Source organism: Mustela nivalis (genome assembly GCF_964662115.1).
Source record: "Mustela nivalis genome assembly, chromosome: 17".
In the NCBI taxonomy this organism is placed as follows: Eukaryota; Metazoa; Chordata; class Mammalia; order Carnivora; family Mustelidae; genus Mustela; species Mustela nivalis.
This window is the reverse complement of record NC_139036.1, coordinates 22,151,236-22,173,809: the sequence shown is the minus strand read 5'-3', so window position 1 is coordinate 22,173,809 and position 22,574 is coordinate 22,151,236. Positions and strand designations below refer to the sequence as shown.

Below are 22,574 nucleotides of genomic sequence, written 5' to 3'. Positions count from 1 at the left end.
GCTTCTTACGAGAAGAAATCTCACTTTGGGTGATAACCCCACTGGCAGTTTTTGCCTTAGAATATGTAGGTTCCCCTCTAAAGTACTATTCTAAGTATTTAAATTATATAATCACATTACTAGAGAGTCTCAAATGTTCACTTACCAACATTAATTATAAGCATTCAAATCATAAAGCTGCAAACTGTGTTTCAAAATAAGTTCTGTTCAAGTAGTGCATTATTTAGTCATTTTGCGGCTTATTGCACTTCCGGAACCAACTATCGATAAACTTCCTTTTTTTCTACAGAAAGCATTTCAGTTTGCTACAGGACCATTTTTAATCTGAACTGAACCACCCCTTTTGCTTTCTTAGCCAAATCACTAAAATGTCCAGATAGAACAAGAACTCAGCATTCTGCAAAAAGAAGTTAACAGCTGAGGTAAGAAAATTTTCACACAGGCAATCTGGTTTGATCTTTATTTTATATAAAATTTATTTTTAAAACTAAGATGTTGTTAGTATTTTCAACTTAAATTCTGCTAGTCTAAAGATGTCTAGGGCAGGTTTTGGAGTTTGGTTGCATGGAATTAAAAAATATGCAATGTTGAGCTTGCCTTGAAGAAAAATTTTCAGCATGGTTTGTATGATACAGCCCTTTTAATTTTGTTCAATCTCAATGGTTAGTCAGCCTTAGTTCTGTAGTTATAAACAATAAACTATAACCCTGGCCGAGAAAGCTAAAGGTGACAAATAAAACTAGAGTCCATGGGACATGACTGAATTTACAATCCCCAAATACCAACTGTTAAAAACTCTAGCTTGCGGGGCACCTGGGTGGCTCAGTGGGTTAAAGCCTCTGCCTTCGGCTCAGGTCATGGTCCCAGAGTGCTGGGATCGAGCCCCACATCAGACTCTCTGCTCAGCAGGGAGCCTGCTTCCCCTCCTTTCTCTCTGCCTGCCTCTCTGCCTACTTGTGATCTCTGTCTGTCAAATAAAATAAATAAAATCTTTAAACAACAACAAAAAAACCCTCTAACTTGCTTTCCATAAAGTTGTCCCATATATAACATAATCCATAGATTCAAGTTATTTTTTAATCCCCTTTAGTTTCTATGGTAAAAATGGTCACATTCACTTAAATTAAGAAAGAAACCAAAGGAGATTAGATAAGGTACTCAATTATCATTTTTTAATACAAACAGCATTTTATATTTTAGTAATAATAGTTATAGGAAAATAGGTCTCATTTTTAAAGCTAAGACGAAACTGTTATGATAAAATGTATATATATATTCATATCACCTACATATTCAAGCAATACATTGTTATCTGAGCTATTGGTAAGTAGTATAAAATAGATACACTCACAGGATAAATAATAGAAAATTTCTAATCTGCATACAACATGCCTACTCTGTGAGTAAACTGGGCAGTTACAAAGTAAATACCCTCCAAATAAAAACTGCCAAGAGTTTAGTTTACACAGACTTACAATATCGCAGAATATAAATTTATACTGGGTGATACTCTATTTCAACATTTCATAAATATTTATGACTTTCCCTTATAGAAGTCCACTTTGGATTTTTTCTAAGTAACTATTACTTAAGTTAGAAATAAAGATTTTTATCTCTTTTTTAGATAAGACTTGTCTCTCTATATTTTTAAAGGGCCAGTTCAAAATTTGGAGTGTAATAGTACCTGTGTTTTTCAACTAATTCCTATATAACTCTACTGAGAAGGAAATTATGAATTCTGAGTAAGTTCAAATTTGTTAAATATAAATCTGAATCCTTTCAATGTCTGATTTTAAAAAGTCATTTCATATATGATAGCTTATAGGCTAACCATTTAAAATTCTCATAACTAATTTCATAGAATCAGAGGCATAACTTTGCATAACCAGGCATAACCTGGTTTTCTGGTAGTCTTTTTTTCCCTACCCCTTAACTCAAGACTGCCTCCCAAAGTTACTTACGTATCTGTTCCCAGAGCGCTCACATCTCCTTCCTTCATTTATGCTTTAGCATTTCTGCTTCATGATTTTTTTTTAAGATTTTATTTGACAGACAGAGATCACAAGCAGGCAGAGAGGCAGGCAGAGAGACAGGAGGAAGCAGGCTCCCTGCTGAGCAGAGAGCCCAATGTGGGGCTCCATCCCAGGACCCTGAGATCATGACCTGAGCCGAAGGCAGAGGCTTTAACCCACTGAGCCACCCAGGTGCCCCCTGCTTCATGATTTTACTACTAAAGGCAGTGCAGCATGTTTAGTGACATATACCAGAAGGAAAGGGCTCTTGTGTATGACTGACATGATTTCTTGATCATTGCCTTCTATTTACAACTCGGACACTGGCAAGTTATACCACATCTACTCTGCTTGTTAAAATAGAATAGTACCTAACACTGAGTGGGTGCTCAGTAAATGGTAGCTAATACCGATAAAAGTCACCAAATGCTTCCTATCAAGAGTTCAAGGTTAATCTCTTTTTACTCCTTCTCACAGATTCAATCTTAACTGTACCCTTTACATATTTATGCATCATATTTATGAGAACATGTCTGATACATAAGGACTCCTACCTTCAGTGTTAATTGCCTGTAAGATGTTTAGTTAAAACACAGTTGATGTTTTCCTTCATCTTTTTTTTTTTTTAAAGATTTTATTTATTTATTTGTCAGAGAGAGAGTGAGCGAGAGCGAGTATAGGCAAGACAGAGTGGAAGGCAGAGTCAGAGGGAGAAGCAGGCTCCCCGCGGAGGGCAAGGAGCCCGATGTGGGACTCGATCCCAGGACGCTGGGATCATGACCTGAGCCGAAGGCAGCCGCTCAACCAACTGAGCCACCCAGGCGACCCTTTCCTTCGTCTTTTAAAACATTTTTAAATATTCAGGAAAAGCCAGAGGACCAAAATCACAGATTTAGACCTCAAAGTGCCAACCTATAATAATGAGCAAAATACTGCCATACAAAAGTAGACAATGTGGGATTTGCCTGAGCAGCAGACTAAGGGATTTCTAGAAAAATGCTATATAGAATATGTCTGGGTTCTTTAGAATAATTAGCAGTTATGTTCTGAATTGTGCCAGAAAGAAATAAAAAGAGAGAATCTTAAGAATACTTAGAACAGACAGGAGAACCTGAAATGAAAGCCTAGTGAGTTTGAGAAAATGGGTGAGTCAAGTCCTCCATCATGGAAAAACAGCTCCTCTTGTTCCTTCCCTATGTCCACAAATCCTGTTCAGTGACAGAGAGCAGCACTCTGTGGTTCTTTCTTCCATCTACTTCAATCTTCTCCCCCAACTTCTAATTTTGCCCACTTTAATCACCTACCCCAATTTCTTGCTAATTACATAGCTACCACTTTTTCTTCAGCTTTTCACTAACTCTTCAATACCTTCTCTAGTCCACTGACCTTCCCCTTTTCCATATATTGGCTGCCTACTATAATTTCTGCTTTATTTTTCTCTTTGGTTTTATTTTTTTTTATTTCTTTGCACTTCCTTTTCATTTAATATTATCTTACATTTTCTCCTTTCTACTTCCCCCATATGGTTTGTTCTTTCCACCTTCTCTCCCTGAAGAAGAAATGTTGGTACTTCAGGTATACATGGTTTATATATTTAAAAAATATATACATATGTTAAATAACTTTCTGCACTGCTCATAACACTGGCCTCACTTCTCTGAATTAGAAAAATGTCAGTTTCTTCACTATTATGCCCCTTATATATTCCTCTTTTAAATCCTGCTCTCTCTTTTCTGGGCTATTCTGATTTGTCATAGCAGAAATCTAATACAGATTCTAGCATTCTAATGTAGCAGACCCTTGGAGGGTAGACAGCTAACTGAAGAGTGGGAAGAAGAGACAGAAGAGACAGAAGAGGTAAAAAATGGAATTTGGTTTTGAGATTGTTGTAACCCTTAAATGACAAGTAGAAAAATCTCACATGACCTTCCTATTGATAAAAGAGGTTATGAACTTACCAAAACTGATCTTACAAATTAAAATGGTTTATAATCATGTTCCTGTTCAGGGTCTTTCCTTCTCTAGTGCTTTTTTTTTAGTGAATTGAAAAGAGGAACTGTGTGGGTTTTTTAAATTTTAAGTGAAGTCATAAAAGAGGAAACATTTTTGGCTGAAGACAATTCATGGCCTATATTTTCTATTGCTTTGGATGGCATTTTTAAAAAACTAAAGTGAAACCCTGAAGAATGACTTTTGGGGGTGGTGGAAATCTGTAAGAATAGCAAGTAGGAATGGCACATGGATAACCATATAGAGATGATTCAAATGCCCACATTTATGCCAAAAGTTTCTATTTTTTTCCTGTGAAACCTTTTGCAAAATGGATAACAAGCATAATTTAACAACTTAGATTTATCTTCTCTGCTTACATGCTGGCAGAAGTATTAATAAATAGTGAAAAAGTGAAATGGAAAGGAACCATAAACCCAATACAGATTAAGTGTTTCCTGAGCTCTTAAGATATATGGCACTTAGATATAAAGGAATCAAAACCCAAGGCAGTTTAGGGAGGAGAAAGAATACATGCTTGTCAATCAGGCGCTGGGTACAAATTCCTTACTTGTGATTTAAAATATATAAAAGTGATAGAACACTAGGCAAACTCTTTTTTTCTTTTTTAAGACTTCATTTATTCGATAGATAAAGAGAACACTCTCAGGGAGAGTGGCAGGCAGAGGGAGAGGGAGAAGCACCTCTCTGCTAAGCAGGGAGCCTGATGCGGGGCTCGATCCCAAGACCCCAGGATCATAACCTGAGCTGAAGGCAGATGCTTAACTGACTGAGCCACTCATGCACTCTAGGTAAACTCTTAATCCATGTGAATTCGTGTCTTTATCTGTAAGTCAAGGATTCCTTCATCTTCCTCATGATCATTTAAAGGTTAAATGAAGTAAAGTTTTTATTAAAACACGAGAGATAGTACAGTACAGAATGTGTTCTATATAAAATTTTTGTTTCTTTTTTGCTTTCTTCAAGGTTCTTGTTTGAATGGGTGGGGATAATAAAAAGAAAATGTGCAAGTTAAAAGTAATTAAAAAATAACACAGGGGTGCCTGGGTGGCTCAGTGGGTTAAGCCTCTGCCTTCAGCTCGGGTCATGATCCAGGGGTCCTGGGATCGAGACCCGCATCGGGCTCTCTGCTCAGTGGGGAGCCTGCCTCCCCCTGCCTCTCTGCCTACTTGTGATCTCTGTCTGTCAAATAAATAAATAAATAATCTTTTAAAAAATAATAACACAATTATTTAAGAGAATAAAGATGTGACTATGGCAGGACCATGAATAATTATCTAAGGAACCATAAAGACAAGACCTAGGAGGGTTCGGGGAATGGTTGAACTCTCTGGGATGTGGTCAGTCACAGAGAACTTGATTTAGGAAGGGGAATTTAAGCTGAGGTCTGACCAGTGAGGACCGGTTCAGACAAGAAAAGAGGATGAGTTTGGGGATGGGGAACATACGCTAAGAGGGTGAGAAACAGTGTAATTTCAAGTGTCTATTTAGGGAAAAAAGCATGTGTCTAGAAAGTACTTAAGATGGGAAGAGGTACATTTGGCTGAATGAGAAGTTTCAGTCTTGAGACATGAGTCAGGACTGGTAAATTCAAGCCAGAAGGAAGAAAACTCAGTTTAGAATTTTTGTCTTGATAGCAGCAGGGAACCCATAAGTCAGGGAGCAGTAAGCTGACTATAAACGTTTTTCAGAAGATTACTTCATCAGTAGTATGCAGGAAAGTTTAAAGGAGAAAATTTTAAATTTAGGCCTTTAGTATTAGAAAGAAAATAAAAAGGAAGAGACCACTGAGGGGGGAATAAAACACATGCCCTCTGCTTAAACAGGGTAATTTACCAACACTCTGTACCAAGTAGTAGAGGAGTAAACAATGAAATCTATTCAAATACGCTGAAAAGTCTATTTATTTGCAAAACTTGAGGGAATTCCTCTTCTGTTACTGTGCTTCGCATAAAACATCAAATCTCTCTCACATTGGACTAGAAATCCCAGAAAAACTATAGTTTCTAGTCGATTTATCAGGATCTAACACCCTGAGATGTTCCTTTCCCTGACGGTAATAACCAACCCAGCATTAATAACCAACCTAACGTTAAGGAATAGCCAAATAGTTACCATTGTGTCTAATGATGTACACAACAGTATATTACACTTAGAGCTGAAACTGTCCTAGTGTAACTCTTCACTTTAGAGAGAAGGCAGTTGAGACAGGAGGGATGAAATGACTAGTTCGCACACTCAGACGCAGAGTCACATGCTGGAAGTAGAACTGGAACTTACTTCTCACGTTTTAGCATCTACCACATCCCACAAAAAGCCCTGCCTGCCAAACTTACACACGAGCCTTCTCTTCCCATGTCCATATGCTGTTCCCCTGACTGCAATACTTTACTTACTTCATTCCTTCTTACAGATCTTTCAAGACAGCTCAAGTTTTACTTCTCTGAAAAACCTTCCCTGAAAGCCTCCCAGGCTGCAATGGTTCCTCTGTGCATCTCTTGCATACCTTTAGGAGAAAGCTTATTAAACTATTATAATTATTTATTACTTATTTCTACCACTAGAAACTCGGTGGGGGGGGTGTATCTCTTAAACCTAGAACAGACCTGACACAAAGATAATGTTTATCGATAAATGAATGAAAGCAGCAGTGGGACAACTTTACCAATTGGCAACAACTGACTCAACCAGATTCAAAGACTGTTTAGGATTCTGAGTTGAACTGACTCCTTTAAGAGTATGAGATCCGGGGCGCCTGGGTGGCTCAGTGGGTTAAAGCCTCTGCTTTCAGCCCAGGTCATGATCTCAGGGTCCTGGGATCGAGCCCCGCATCAGGCTCTCTGCTCAGCAGGGAGCCTGCTTCCTCCTCTCTCCCTGCCTGCCTCTCCACCTACTTGTGATCTCTGTCAAATAAATAAATAAAATTAAATTAAAAATAAAAAAGAGTATGAGATCCTAGGGGTGCTTGGATAGCTCAGTTGGCTAAGCATCAGACTCTTGATATCGCCTCAGGTCATGATCTCAGGGTCAGGACATGAAGCCCGCGCTGAGCTCCACATCTGGCTCGGCGCTCAGCACATAGGCTGCTTGAGATTCTCTCCCTCTTCTTCTGTCCCTCCCCCTACTTGTGGCTCAAAATAAAATCTTAAAAAAAGAGTATAAGATCCTAACATAAAGAGACAGTGATAGACTGATGATACTGTAGAGACTACTAACACAATAGACTCTCTGCATACAAAACTTAAACAAAGGTAGCACCGTATGAAAATAAAGAGAGCCAGTTTCCACATGAAAATGAATTCTGTGTTTTAAATATTTTAAATTTGCTGACAGTAGGATATATACATGGAAATGTCCACCAAGAAGTCATGTAAATGGAATGGAATTAATGAGTTTAGGCTGGATGTGCAGGTTTGGGAGCTATGGCATATAGGTGAGAGCTGAAAATTTATGCAATCAGGATTAAAGTAGCTAAGAGTGAGGACTGAATAACAAGTACCCATATTTAAGAAGGGAAAAACAGGAACTAGTGAGATTAACATGAAAGGAAGACTATCACAAAGAGCTACTTGGATAGTAGTAAAGGCATAGTCAATAGCATCAAATGTGGTCAAGAGAGGGAGAGAAAAAAAAGAATAAAATCAAGACTTTGGATTAGGTAACAGATGATTACTGGTGTCCTTCAAAGCAACAGGATCAGTGTATTTCTAGCAGTAAGGAAGAAAAGAATAGAGAGCACATGGAACCAGCACCCACAGCCTATGTGTATCACAAGTATGATGGTAAAATGAAGGATTGCAATGTAACGAACCGAGGAGGGCAGCAAAGCCAAGTACAGGTCTTATGAAAGAATTAAGAGACTATTGCCTATGAGGTCCAAATGTTGTAAGGTTAAGTTAGGATATATTCAAAAGAATTTATTTACACCACAGTGTATCAAATCTAAATTAGAAACAATAAATACTTATTAGGTACCTACCTACTTTGTGCCAGACACCAAATAAAACCTGCCTTTCTTTCTCTCATTATAAAACCACTGGTAAAGAGGAAACATTCTGGAATGGATCCCAAATATTTCATCTTAATTTTGTTTTGTGGATACATCAGTGATACATTTTCCTCAGAGAGAGAAGCAATTACAACAGAGAAGCAACCACAGTCTACTTTATTTAGATCACCAAGGCTATCTAACTCAGCTAATTCTCAAACCACAACAGAGAATCCTATGAATCAACCAGCACAATTCAACCATGTTTCTCCGGAACAGCCAGTACCAACTGTTAAAGCTGCTGATGAACAAACACCACCAACTGCCCATGCTTCGTCTGAAGAACCAGCAGCACACACTTCTGCTGGGCAACCACTTGCCTATAACAACACCGGACAACCAGTATCAATGGCCAACATGTCTTCCCAACAGACAGCAGTACCCGTGTTTACTTCTGCTGGACAACTACCACCATCTGCCCATACTTCTACCAAACGACTGCCACCATTTGTCTATACTTCCACTCAACAGCCATCATCCGTCCGTACCTCTTCTAGGAAACCAACACCACCAACTGTTCATAATCCAACTGTACAACCAACAAGTATCAAAAGCTCGCGGAGGATTACTCCAGGATTCATCCTAGAAACTACCAGTAGCAAAACTATCTCACATGAAACCAGTGCTAATTCAATAGCTTCCATATTAATTGGTGTAATTCTGACTTCTATGTTGGTATCTATAATCATAATTGTTCTATGGAAATGTTTGAGAAAACCAGCTTTAAGTGATCAGAATTGGGCAGGTAGGTCTCCATTTGCTGATGGTGAAACCCCCGACATATATATGGATAACATTAGAGGAAATGAAGTCCCCACAAAACGTACATCAATTGTTACATTTTTGCCTTGGAAATCAAACAAAAGCACACTCTTAGCAGAGGACTTGGAAATTAAGTTGTTTGACTCAAATGAACACACTGAAGATTCCAACCCCCTCAAAACAGAAAAAACAAAAGATGAAGTAAATGGTACATCAGAGGAGAGCCCTGGTGGATCAACGATCGGCACTGCAGTTTCCTCTTCAGATGATGCAGATCTGCTTCCACCGCCTCCCCCACTTCTTGATTTGGAAGAACAGGAGAATAACCAATGTGACAAACCCACTATGACAGTTCTATCTCCTCTTCCAAATGCTTCCTCCAATCTCCCACCGTCTCTGGACTGTCTCAATCAAGTCTGTAAAAATCATAATACCGAGTTCGAACAAACATTTCCACCTCCACCTGACTCACTTAACTTGCCCCTGGAACCAGGAGATTTCATGAAAAACCAGGAAGATTCCAACAATGGGATCCAGTGTCAGGAGTTCTCTATTCCTCCTGATTGTGATCAGGATCACAGTGAATACTTGCCGCCCCCACCTGAAGAACTGTTATAAATATTGTAACTTGCTTTTTAGCTGATTTTCCATCTTTCTTATGAACTCCATCTTTTGTTTTTCTTCATGTGATGAAAGCAACTGGTAGCCAATTTTGATTTTTTTTCAGGAACTACCTGAATCTGCTCAAAGTTCACATGCATAAGTGGAACTTCTTTTTTTAAAAATAATGTAACAGGGATTTAATCACTGTACCCAACTTTAATGTATAGTATGTTTTATAGATGTATGTAAATAACTTAGCCATTTTGGAAACAAGCAATCTACATATACTTAATATCACATAATAGATATTTTTTCCCCTCAAAACCTGTGTATAAAGTTATCTTGAATAAATAACTTTGTTTTTCCATTTCAAAGTTTGAAGTCATGGGCAGGAATAAGAAATTAAATACATGATCCGAGTTTCAAACAAAACTCCAAATTTTAAATTAATACCTCAAGTATTATATAAATATGCCAGGGATGTGGGGATGAGAAACTAAAATGCGTATTTGAGAACACAAAAATTTCCTTTTAGCTCTCACTGAAAACAGTAAAGCAAATCTGTTAAAACATCAAATGGAGGGGTGCTCCATTTGGCTCAGTGGGTGGGTGGCTCAGTGGATTAAGCTCCTACCTTTGGCTCAGGTGCCCTCTCAGAGCCCTGGGATTGAGCATCATTGGGCTCTCTGCTCAGCGGGGAGCCTGCTCCCCCCCCCCACTACTTGTGATCTCTCTGTGTCAAATAAACAAATAAATAATCTAAAAAAAAAAAACAAACCATCAAATGGAGGGGACGTTGGATTAGGGATACTACTTCAAAAGAATAGAAGCATACACCAAAAACTGTTGATATTTCCCTATCTCGCTGGGAGAACACAATTTTTTAAAAATTAGCCTCTTTAAAGAATTTCTTCTTTCTATGGCTCAAGCACCACCCAGAAAAGAAATCTTACAATGGAAAACAAAACCACACCTCTTTGGCTTCGTTCCAAATCTGAATGATTTTCCAAGAAAAACAGACCGTATCAAATACAGATGGTTCTCAACTTTCACTAAACTTACTTATACTTTCTGACACTCTATATTTAAGTTCTTAAACCACCATTCCAATGCGGAATTTCATCTTTCCTCCATGACCTGATAAGTGATGAATCTGAATTATCAGAGCAGGGGTGGCCCCAATCTTTGGCAGTGTCCATATGGCAAGTGTTCCTTGGCTATGCTTGTTGGGGTGCCAGCCTGTGCCTGCAGAAGTGCCTCTTTGCCCAACAAGCATGTAGTGGTCCTCCTTGCCCTACCCTAACTCCCAGGGGAAGTCTCACTCATAATGAAATGTGGTGGTCTTGTTGGTAGTTTAACCTTAAAGAACCCCTCATATTTCTGAAGTTTTTCAGAACAAAAAAACACTTTGTTTATTTGTAGCACTCATGTTCAATAAACTAACAAAGCTCCACCTTTTTTTTTTTTTTTTAAAGATTTTATTTATGTATTTGAGAGAAAGAGAGAGAGAGCATGAGAGGGGAGAAGGTCAGAGGGAGAAGCAGACTCCCCATGAGTTTAGGCTGGATGTGCAGGTTTGGGAGCTATGGCATATAGGTGAGAGCTGAAAATTTATGCAATCAGGATTAGAGAAAGTAGCTAAGAGTGAGGCTGAATAACAAGTACCCATATTTAAGAAGGGAAAAACAGGAGCTAGTGAGATTAACATGAAAGGAAGACTATCACAAAGAGCTACTTGGATAGTAGTAAAGGCATAGTCCCAAGACTCCAGGATCATGACCTGAGAGAAAGGCAGCTGCCCAACCAACTGAGCCACCCAGGTTCCCCAAAGCTCCACCTTCAATTAAAAAATAACAAAAAAGAGGAAGCTTTTGGACACTGAAATTTTATCTATAAGGTTTCCCTTTAAATCTTTTAAACTGTCCCTTACTGACAACATTAAAACTTTTTATCTGTAGAAACACTTCCTTGAACTAATTTTTCCTGATGCTTATTCCTGAAGCATATTTACTATCCTATTATACTGGTTCTCTGTCTTCCACATTAAAACATTTCTCTCATGTTGTTTTTCAAACTTCGCACTTTTAAGGTTTATTTACCCAGCAGCCATCAGGAGTTTAAGAACTTCCTATTAATCTTCTGAACGGGAAGTATTCTAGTTAGCTTAAGTAAGATACACTTAAGACTTTGATGCGCTTTAAACCCACATAACTCTCCTCATTTTACATGTAAGATGGTTACCTAAAGAGGCTCTTTCCACACTTTTGCTCTTCTTTCTCATCAACTTCTTTCCCGATCTCTTGAAGGGTGGGTGCTGGGAAATATCGGGGAGTACCAACTCTTATAGATAAATCAGGAGCTGATGACCTGGTTATAGACTTGTCTGATCTCTTCAAAACCTACATGCAGCTTTCTTCCTTCTATTTGTTGTACAACTTAAGAATCACAGACTTAGTGTCAGCAGCTAGTTTTTGGTTTCTTTCTTTCTTTTTTAAATTCTCTGCCAGGGGGAAAAAATAACTCCCATTTTCTGCATTTTTCCCCACTGAGGTCAGTGGAAGCTGAGCAGCCAAACAGTGGCAATCCTTGCTTAATCAGCAGAAAGAAATGCAAGCTAATAAAAGAAATACAGGAGAAAAGAAAATGCTAGAAAAAAGAAAGACTTACAAAAAAGATGAAAGAACCAGGACCCAGAGCATTAGAGAAAGTTTACTTCATAAACATGGCGGAAGAACAAGGCATAAGGGAATAAAAAGTGACTGAATTACCACACAGCAGTGGTGCGCTTACCAGATCAGCATTAATTAGATTGAGAAACAACCCTGAAGACCACCTAGTTCCATTCCTTTTATTTGTTAACTGCTGAGAAAATTGGCTGGAGAGAGTAGCGATTTTCGTAGTGGTGATATTCTTAGTGGTGATACTAAAAGCTGTGTCTGTTCCCAGACTCCTGGTTCAGCACTGTTCTCACTTATATAGGACCAACGAGCACATACTTCATGCACTGCAACATATATATGTATTATTTACATATTCCATTTGCAGCTGGTAGTGGGGGACACAATGACTTGACCTGTAATTATTATTACCTAGTTCTAATAAAAAAAGTAAAGTACAAAATATCTGGGTACCTAGAATTAAAACATTATAATAATCATGTACCATGATACTGATACATGATTAGATGAGTGGAATGGAAAGTCCAGAAATGGACTCCAATCTCCAATCAGTAGAAAGAACTAGGGGGACAAATGGATATACATTTGGAAAAAGATAAAACTGGATCCATACTTCACACTAAATTAGAATAAACACCAAACGGACCAGAGATCTAAATATAAAGCATAAAATTATACAAGTAATAGAAGAAAATATGAGATTTCTTTTATAATGTGGAATGTGCAAAACCTAGGAAAAAGAAGAATTTAAATGGTTCCTAAAAACGTAAAGATATACAACATTCCTCATAATAAGAGATGTATTTAAAATTACGTGGAGATACTCTTACTTATCAGATTGATATAAAGCCACAAGTTCCACAACAAAGTGTATGGTGAGGTGATACAGACCTGACACCTTGGTACGCTGCTGCTGGGATTGCAAAATGGTAGGATCAGACAGAAGAAGCCAGTAATATCTGGGTAAGTTCTAAATGAATTTACCATTTTACTCAGTAGTCCCATTTTTAGGGATCTTTTCTTTTTTTTTTTTTTTAAGGATTTTATTTATTTATTTGACAGAGAAAGAGAGACAACGAGAGAGGGAACATAAACAGGGGAACTGCGAGAAGAAGAAGCAGGCTTCCCCACCAAGCAGGGAGCCAGACTCCGGGCTCCATCCCAGAACCCTGGGCTTATGACCTGAGCCAAAGGCAGACGCTTAACTACTGAGCCATCCAGGGGCCCCTTTAGGAATCTTTTTCAAAGATTCATTGGACAAAATATGAAACTACTTAGGTGCAAGGGTATTCACTGGCACTATTTGTAACAGCAAAAGTCTGGAAACAACCCACATGTCCATCAACATGGACTGGGTGAATAAACCATGGTACATTCCCAAATGGGGTCCTATGCATTGTGAAATGAATGTGAAAGATCCCTATATGCTGATGTAGCATGATCTTCAAGATATATTCAGGAAAAAAAAGAACAAGATGTGTAAACAGTAGGGGTGCCAGTGTGCCTCAGTCAATTAAGCATCTGACTCATGGTTTCAGCTATGGTTGTGATCTTAGGGTCCTGGGATTGAAACCACTGATGAGCCCACAACAGGATCCGTGCTCAGCGTGGAGTCTGCTTGTCCCTCTCCCTCCCTCTCTGCTGTTTGTGCTCTCTTTCTCAAATAAATAAAGTCTTTTCTTTTTAAAAGGATGTATAATAGTATATTTAATATGCAGCCCTTAATATAAGAAAAGGGAGTAAGAACGTATAATACATACACATCTTAGTATGTTTGCAAAAAAAAAAAAAAAAAAAAAAAAAAAAGAAAAGAAAAGAAAGAAAGAGAAAAAGAAAAAGAAAAGAAATACAGTTAAAATATAACCAGGAGCGCCTGGGTGGCTCAGTGGGGTAAAGCCTCTGCCTTCGGCTCTGGTCATGATCCCAGAATCCTGGGATCGAGCCCCACATCGGGCTCTCTGCTCAGCAGGGAGCCTGCTTCCTCCTCTCTCTCTCCCTGCCTCTCTGCCTACTTATGATCTCTATCTGTCAAATAAATAAATAAATAAAATCTTTAAAAAATATATAACCAAAAGCAAATACAAACGGTCACCAATAAGAGGAAGAGCAGATAAAGGGTGAAGGAGATAGAGAAGATATCTCTGAATACACCTTGTCACATAGTTTTGACCTAAGCAATCCCTAAGAACTAATGAACCTAACTTCATGCAAAGTTGGTTATATAAACATACAGAAAAATCCTTATTTCAAGTTGCATGAGAGCACAGAATTGACTACATATCCTTAGTGAGATATATTCTAAGAACAAATAGAGCTGCAAAGAAATCTTACGTTTTATTCAGTAGTCTGTAATCTAATTGTAGCAATACTGGCATTACTCTGAAACTATTGTACGATGATACAACAATTATGTTAATGCTGTTAGAGACCATTTATAGGAAATATGGGGGATAAAGGAACAAATTAAATGTTCATAAAGAAGCAAACAGATAGATCCAGATGAACAAATAACCGAGTTTTGGCAACAAGCCAACAGTATGGGAAAAAAGGTGTGCAGAGGGGAGAACAGAAAGATCCACCTGGTTTTGATGTGGTAATTTCTATCTTGTCAGTTCATACATCTTATTAAATACTTTGTTCAGTACTCTTAATTGTTTTCAGCAGCAAATTCAATCTGAATAGCCAACAATATTACTAAAGATAGAAAATATAATACTTTTACTCTCAAGCATGACAAATTTTATGAACTTAAGAAATAAAAACAAACTATACACTTATCATGACAAGCACAGAGTAATGTACAGAATTGTGGAATCACTATTTTGTAGACCTGAAGCTAATAGAACATTCTATGTTAACTATACTGGAATCAAAATAAAATTAAATGGGAATGAAAAAATAAAATAAAATGGGAATGAGTTAAAAAAAAAAAAAAAAGACAAACTGATTAGATTTCCAAACTGTTGATTACCACAGGACAGTTGTTCCCTGGCATCTGCCAATCTGTTATACCTTTCACAATGTTGGGGTGATATATCCTAGGACAGTGTGTTTCACAAAACAATATATAAATGAATATATATGTATATACATATATATATATATATATGTATATATATATATGCTTAGTCTAGAATAGTTGCCTAAATAGCTGTAATTCCTGACTTGACAGGCTTATCTAAAATGCAGTGTGACATTAGAAGGAAAGGAAAAGTGAAGGGGAGGAAATTGGAGGGGGAGATGAACTATGAGAGACTGTGGACTCCAAGAAACAAACTAAGGGTTTGGGGGTGGGGGTGGGGGATGGGTGAGCCTGTTGGTGGGTATTAAGGAGGGCATGAACTGCTTGGAGCACTGGTGTTATATGTAAACAATGAATCTGGGACACTGCATCAAAAACTAATGATGTATTATATGGTGATTAACATAACACAATAAAAATTTGAAAAAATAAAAAATAAAAAATATTAAATGCAATGCATCTGAAATAATACCTAATACCTAAGAGAAGTTGTAACAAACACTTAAGCCTATACAAAATTCTTATTTTTTGAGTAATAATAAAATACTATTATATTATTTCATGGGAATTTTTTTTAAGCTTTTATTTATTTATCTGAGAGAGGGAGAGAGAGACAGCGACAGACAGCATGAGCTCAATGTGGGGAGAGGCAGAAGCAGGCTCCCTGCTATGCAGGACCCTGGGATCATGACCTGAGCCAAAGGCAGACACTTAACCCACTGAGCCACCTAGGGGCCCCTATTTCATGAGAATTTCTAAAAGCATAAGGACAAATTATTATAATTCAAATACATTAAAATATTTCGCCTCTTTTTGAGGATTTTATAATAATCTCTGAATAAGAGGAAGCAACTGGTATGTCCCCAAACCTGAAATGAGAAATATGGCACTGTTGTTGTATTGGAATTTTCTATTATATACAGCAGAACCTAATCTCAATAAAGCCTACTCCCAAATTCATTTGAATCATAACTTAATGAAATAACAAGTCCTTGGTTTCAAAAAAAAAGTACTGGTAAGTATAATGGACACTTCCACACTGATGTAATGAGACTTCCTTGAAGTATAATAGTAAAACAGGAGTTAAAACATAAGAAATCTAAATGTCGAAACAATCATTCCTTATTTCCACAACAATATTGCTGAATGTAGTATTTTTAAACACATTGCTTTTAAGCACTAAGATTGATGACTGGTTTTTGAAATCCATAGAAAGAATCTTATTAGGAGTCCAAGGCTGAACTCTCCAAGTAAAGTGGGAATAAAGCACCTAATCAATAATAAGTTTCTAACACTGCAGACTTTTAGAATGTAGATACTTTTCGAGGAACATTAATTTTATACAAAAGGTGACTCCTAGAGTATAGTTTCTTTTCTAAGAAAATAAATTTCAAATTTTTAATACAATAAATTCTATTTGGGGTAAAATATGGGGCAAAATAATAACAAATAATAATTTAGAGAAAAAAAGGATTAACAACAAGGCATAAGGAGATTTACTTTACATGGAATGTACTAATAATTGCTTGTTTTTTAAATAGTAAAAATTTTGTAATGAAAATGCCATGACTTTATCTGCTTTCTTTTCTAAGATAAACTGGCTATCCTGGAAATTAGATTTGATTTTAACAGATTATTTATATAATCAATCCACTAAAAAGGGAAGCAGAAATGACTATAAATCTGGTCACATTTTATAAAACTCATGACCAAAAGTTTTTGTCTTTGACATTATTTCATGCAATTTAAAAACTCTAAATTACTTTCTCAGTAAGACTGAATGTGAGGGGCACTTAGGTGGCTCAGTCATTAAGCGGCTGCCTTTGGCTCATGTCATTATCCTGGGGTCCTGGGATCGAACCTCACATGGGGTTCCTTGCTCAGTGGGGAACCTGCTTCTCCCTCTCCCATTCCCCCTGCTTGTGTTGCCTCTCTTGCTGTGTGTCTGTCAAATAAATTTCAAAAAATCTAAAAAAAATAAAATAAAATGTGAAACATTCTGAAGAAATCACCTAAAGTTGATGCTATTATTTTTAAAACATAAAATCAAATAAACAGTTATTCCTACAGCATCAAAGAGGTCTCTGGAGAAAAGAATTCATATACCTATTGACTGAACAAAATAAGTTGCATGTTGTAAAATATCCTTCACCTAAAAAGCATAAAATAAAACATATCTGACCACATAAATTTAATTAAAAGCATATGATGCTCATTTAAAAATGCAGTCTTGCTTGTATAGTCTGGGTTAAATGATCCTTTGTATCAAAAGATAAAGACAAAATAACCATATGGAAGTACTTGAGTATTTCCGAAAAAGGAAGATGAAGATTTAAGTGGTTGATAAACTCAAAGAGCTGATTATACGTAATAATCACCATGTTGGGGGAGCATATGAAAATGAAACAGATTGTATTATGTTATTCTGAAAAGTGACATGACAATTGAACCATTTTAGAACAACATGAAAAGGCAGGAGTTAAAAATAGTTAAATGAACATCTTAGAAAAACCATCCACAGGGAAGGTCAAATTCATTTTCAACATTTTTTAATGTGTAAAAAGAATAGAGTAGAGGCTTTAAAAAGAACCACAAATTCTTCATGAGGCCATGTTCGAATGCAGAACATCAACTCAGACAGATACACAAAAATGAGAAAGGGCCAGGTCTAAGGTACACGAGGCACTATATCCTATAGCAAATCAGAGATCCATAGGAATGCTCAATGCCGTTTTTTTTTTTTAATGGGGGGGGTCCATTTTGTTGCGTGTGCACCTCTTGCAATAGATTCGAGTCAGCGCCAATGACAGCTCTGCAGTCCTCCTCTGTGGTACTGATCAGGTGGTTGCAGAGCTTCAGCTCCCAGCAACACAATGCAGCTGAGCAGGCAAGCACAGCCCACAGCCAGAAGCGGTTCCCACTCTCCAGAACAAGGCGACCTTTAAGCTTAAGTTTCCCGGAGAAAATGAGATGCTGCTGCTGAAGACGACACTATGGTAAGCTGTTATTTAGATCAGTAAAAGACTGACTTTGGGAATTTTTCCCCCTTTTTTTAAAGAAAAAGTCAATGTGAGGACTGAATATATATTCAGAAGCAAGTGCATGCACCAGAAATTTGCTGCAGTGTCAGTAGAGGGGTTTCTTTTTAATATTCATTCACTTTGTGAATGTCCATACTGCTTTCTTTTAGCATCGGCACTGAAATAAACAGGAAAAATTCACTATAAAATGTGAGGTTTAAGGGTATGGTCTTGGTCTGAATTTTTCAGGTGCCTTAAAATGTTTTACGAAGATATATTTATCCTAAAAAGACAAAGATGAATTTTAAAGTATCGTTTTAATATCTAAATAAAATCTTACTCTACACACACATTGACTATTACATTACTGCAGAGATTTAAAAAAAGAAAAAAAAAACAAAACAGACTCGACAGCCATTTTTTCCTATCTGAGTAAGAAAGGAGATTATCAAAAATAGTAATAGCATAAGATTCTGACTCTGTATTTGCAGAGAATGCCATTTTGTAATGTAAAGGCTCTAGGAAGATAAATTAAGAAAGACTATGGTAAAAGAAGGGAGAAGAGAAGGGTGAAAATGAAGAAGCAAGTAGGGGGAGAGAGTCCCTCTCTACCACATAGCCCCAATTGAAGGATTAAGCATTTGGACTATAAATGAAGGGGAGCTTTGTTAGTTTAATCACTGGAACAATTATAAAAGGACTCAACAACAAGGAGGTTTATTGAAAATTTTGCCTAATGCTAACTGACCCATGCAGATGCCTAATTGTGTTTGCATATTAAAAGAAGGGTGTATCTGTTTGTTTCCAGGCTTTGATGGAATATCAGATACTGAAAATGTCTCCCAGCTTGTTCATCCTTCTGTTTCTCACACCTGGTATTTTATGCAGTTGTCCTCTCCAATGTATATGCACAGAGAGGCACAGGCATGTGGACTGTTCAGGCAGAAACTTGACTACATTACCATCTGGACTGCAAGAGAATATTATCCATTTAAATCTGTCTTATAACCATTTTACTGATCTTCATAACCAGTTAACCCAATATACCAATCTGAGGACCCTGGACATTTCAAACAACAGGCTCGAAAGCCTGCCTGCTCAGTTACCTCGGTCCCTCTGGAACATGTCTGCAGCTAACAACAACATTAAACTGCTTGACAAATCTGATACTGCTTATCAGTGGAACCTTAAATTTCTGGATGTTTCTAAGAATATGCTGGAAAAGGTTGTCCTCATTAAAAATACACTAAGAAGTCTTGAGGTTCTCAACCTCAGTAGTAACAAACTTTGGACAGTTCCAACCAATATGCCCTCCAAACTACATATCGTGGACCTGTCTAACAATTCCTTGACACAAATCCTTCCAGGAACATTAATAAACCTGACCAATCTCACACATCTTTACCTACACAATAATAAGTTCACATTCATTCCAGATCAAGCTTTTGACCAACTCTTTCAGTTGCAAGAGATAACCCTTTACAATAACAGGTGGTTGTGTGACCACAAACAAAACATTACTTACTTACTGAAGTGGATGATGGAAACAAAAGCCCATGTGATAGGGACTCCCTGTTCTAGCCAAATATCATCTCTGAAGGAACATAACATATATCCCACACCTCCTGGATTTACCTCAAGCTTGTTCACTGTAAGTGGGATGCAGACAGTGGACACCATTAACTCTCTGAGTATGGTTACTCAACCCAAAGTGACCAAAACACCCAAACAATATCGAACAAAGGAAACAACGTTTGGTGCCACTCTAAGCAAAGACACCACCTTTGCTAGCACTGACAAGGCTTTTGTGCCCTACCCAGAAGAGACATCCATAGAAACCATCAGTTCACATGAAGCAGCAGCTGCAACTCTAACTATTCATCTCCAAGATGGAATGGTTACAAACACAAGCCTCCCTAGCTCAACAAAATCATCCCCAACACCCATGACCCTAAGCATTACTAGTGGCATGCCAAATAATTTCTCTGAAATGCCTCAACAAAGCACAACCCTTAACTTACGGAGGGAAGAGACAACCACAAATGTAAAGACTCGCTTACCTTCTGTGGCAAGTGCTTGGAAAGTAAATGCTTCATTTCTCTTAATGCTCAATGCTGTGGTCATGCTGGCTGTTTGAGGGTCTGCATTTTTTTTTGAAATTAACGAAAGAACTCTTCCCTGATGTACAGTTGGGAAAATATGTCCCTATCTAACCAGTGATTCAAGCTATATAAGTATTCAAGAAAGCCAGTCTTACATTTCTGACTCTGATGTAATGAAGTAACTTGTCTTAAATAAAAGAAGTGCACAATGTCTTGGTACTCGCTGCTATTTTACTGTCTTAATTAAGTAAAACTAATGAGTTTCCTTCTTTTTAATGAAATGTTTTCTTTTTAAGGCTTCAATTTATTGCACAAGATATAAAGCATCTAAACTTTAATATGTATTTTATGTATGTTTACATTGTCAAACATCTGGGGAAAAAAATAAAAGGTCTATGCTCATAACTGTGTCATTTGGCTTTCTAGTCATACCAACTTAATCTATTGAGTAGAGTCAAAATGACCTAACCATTTCTGTTCTGGGGTACCCTCATAAAGTCTTTATGGTAAATGACATGTTGGAGGTATCCAAGGATTTTGTCACTGAAGTATAACCGTGGTTGTCCCCCCATGAATGGTTATGCCACATCATTATGTTACACACAAACCATAATTGTTTCAAATCTAAATGATGTCCTGCTTCTGAGGAACTCTTGGCTACTTTACAGATTATATAATGGACAAAAGCTCTTCAAAAAGCTAGAAGACACTAGGCTTTGCATTTTAATAAGGAAAGTTTAACAGCTTTGTTTTTTGCATTTAAGAGAAGTATTGGAAACACAATAAAAAGTCTGCCTTTAAAGGCATGTAAAGGAACAGTTTTAGAGTATATTTAACAGACCATTTATTAATGGAGAATTTAAATATTTACACAATTAAATGTCTTCTATATATAGGAGAGGAAAATCTATCCTTTGCACATCAAAATCGGACTTACTAAATTAAAAATAAGATTCGTTTCAGAATAAAATCCTGGGAGTGTAAGAAACATGGGCAGTAGTAAGGAAGAGACAGGAAAAGGAAAGGAAAATGGAAAAAAAGGATGGGATTCATCTCTAAAACCAGGCAATGAGCCCAATAAAACACACAAAAGGACTAAGGCTGGGCATAGGACAGATCTTAACACTCAACATCAAACTGCACTGGGACTCAACTAGAAGAAAATGGAGAATTTCCCACAAGTATAAAAGTAAGCCACCTTATGAATTAGAGACAAATATAATAACCAAGAGTCAGGAAAAGAAGCTCTGAAACAAGGCTAGATTAAAATGCAAGAAAGCATAACTGAAGCAGGTGGGCCACAAATGAGGTATTTAATTTGTGAGACACAAGGAAGAATCTATTTCAAGCCATTCCTAGGGTTGGGAGAGAGTCCAGAAAGAAACTTTTATGCTCCTTCCTAAGACATTTTAAAATAAGATAAGACTTCTTTCTAGGTCTGGGAACATTTCTATTCAGAGAGAGAGAAACAAATAACCCTCCTGTGTGTGTGTGTGTGTGTGTGTGTGTGTGTGTGTTTAAAGGACCAGGCTTATGGAAAAATTACTGTTAAATTTCAATAAAGCAATTCCTTTCCAGTACTGTGGCTCTTGAACATTTCTCTGCCCCAGAAAACCTAACTTACTATGTCAGGGAATTTCACCACGAAGAAAGGGGGTTATTTGAAAAAGTCCCCTAAATGATTTTAAAATTCACTAGCTTTCCAAATGGGTAAGCTGTTCCCATTCCCTCCCAATCACTGATTTAGTATCTTCACCAGAGATGATAAAGACTAATTGCCCAGATATTTCCTACTCTACCTCAAACGTGTGTCTTGTTTCAAAAAACACATATCCTGAGCTTCACAACAAGTAGGTGCCTTTCACTGAAGATGCCAAATATATGTCATATATATATATATATATATATATATATATATATATACATACACACATACACACACACACACACACACACACACACACACTATGTGGAAAAGTGACAAAAAGAAGAAATTATGGGTAATGGCATAAGTAGCACCTATGGATTATGCCAATCTTACTGATTTGTCTGAAAAATGCAGAGGAAAAAACTCAGTAAATTTACAAGTATAAAGCATGTCAACTACACAGACTCTAAGTCCTTAGAAAGAAGTTATTACCTAACCTTAAAGTAATCACATAAACTTCCTTCTAAGGAAATTGTGTTCTTGTCATTATTAATGGAGGAGGGCTCATTATTTGCCCCTAAGACAAGAACTACTGTATTACTGGGCTTCATGAACATTTCAAAATGCATTAGTCCTCTCAAGCTCCTAAGATATGTATCCATCCATCCA

At 37.3% G+C, this 22,574-nt stretch overlaps 3 protein-coding genes across 12 annotated transcripts in view; 2 read left to right on the top strand and 1 right to left on the bottom strand.

Moving 5' to 3' along the window:
- NF1 (neurofibromin 1) overlaps window positions 1–22,574 on the bottom strand; it is a 255,085-nt gene that overhangs the window by 53,110 nt on the left and 179,401 nt on the right. The gene's annotated exons all lie outside the window — the stretch shown is intronic.
- EVI2B (ecotropic viral integration site 2B) lies at window positions 316–9,809 on the top strand. The gene is made up of 2 exons (XM_082707310.1): window positions 316–422; window positions 8,068–9,809. Exon 2 carries the CDS (start codon window positions 8,083–8,085, stop codon window positions 9,448–9,450), a length of 1,368 nt encoding a protein of 455 aa, XP_082563436.1. The 5' UTR covers window positions 316–422; window positions 8,068–8,082; the 3' UTR covers window positions 9,451–9,809.
- On the top strand, window positions 318–20,659 carry OMG (oligodendrocyte myelin glycoprotein). The gene is made up of 3 exons (XM_082707311.1): window positions 318–422; window positions 17,923–18,131; window positions 18,964–20,659. Exons 2-3 carry the CDS (start codon window positions 18,129–18,131, stop codon window positions 20,290–20,292), a joined length of 1,332 nt encoding a protein of 443 aa, XP_082563437.1. The 5' UTR covers window positions 318–422; window positions 17,923–18,128; the 3' UTR covers window positions 20,293–20,659.

What these genes read in the sequence shown, in the direction of transcription:
- EVI2B (XM_082707310.1), top strand. Translation starts at nt 8,083, where the DNA reads ATGGATCCCAAATATTTCATCTTAATTTTGTTTTGTGGATACATCAGT.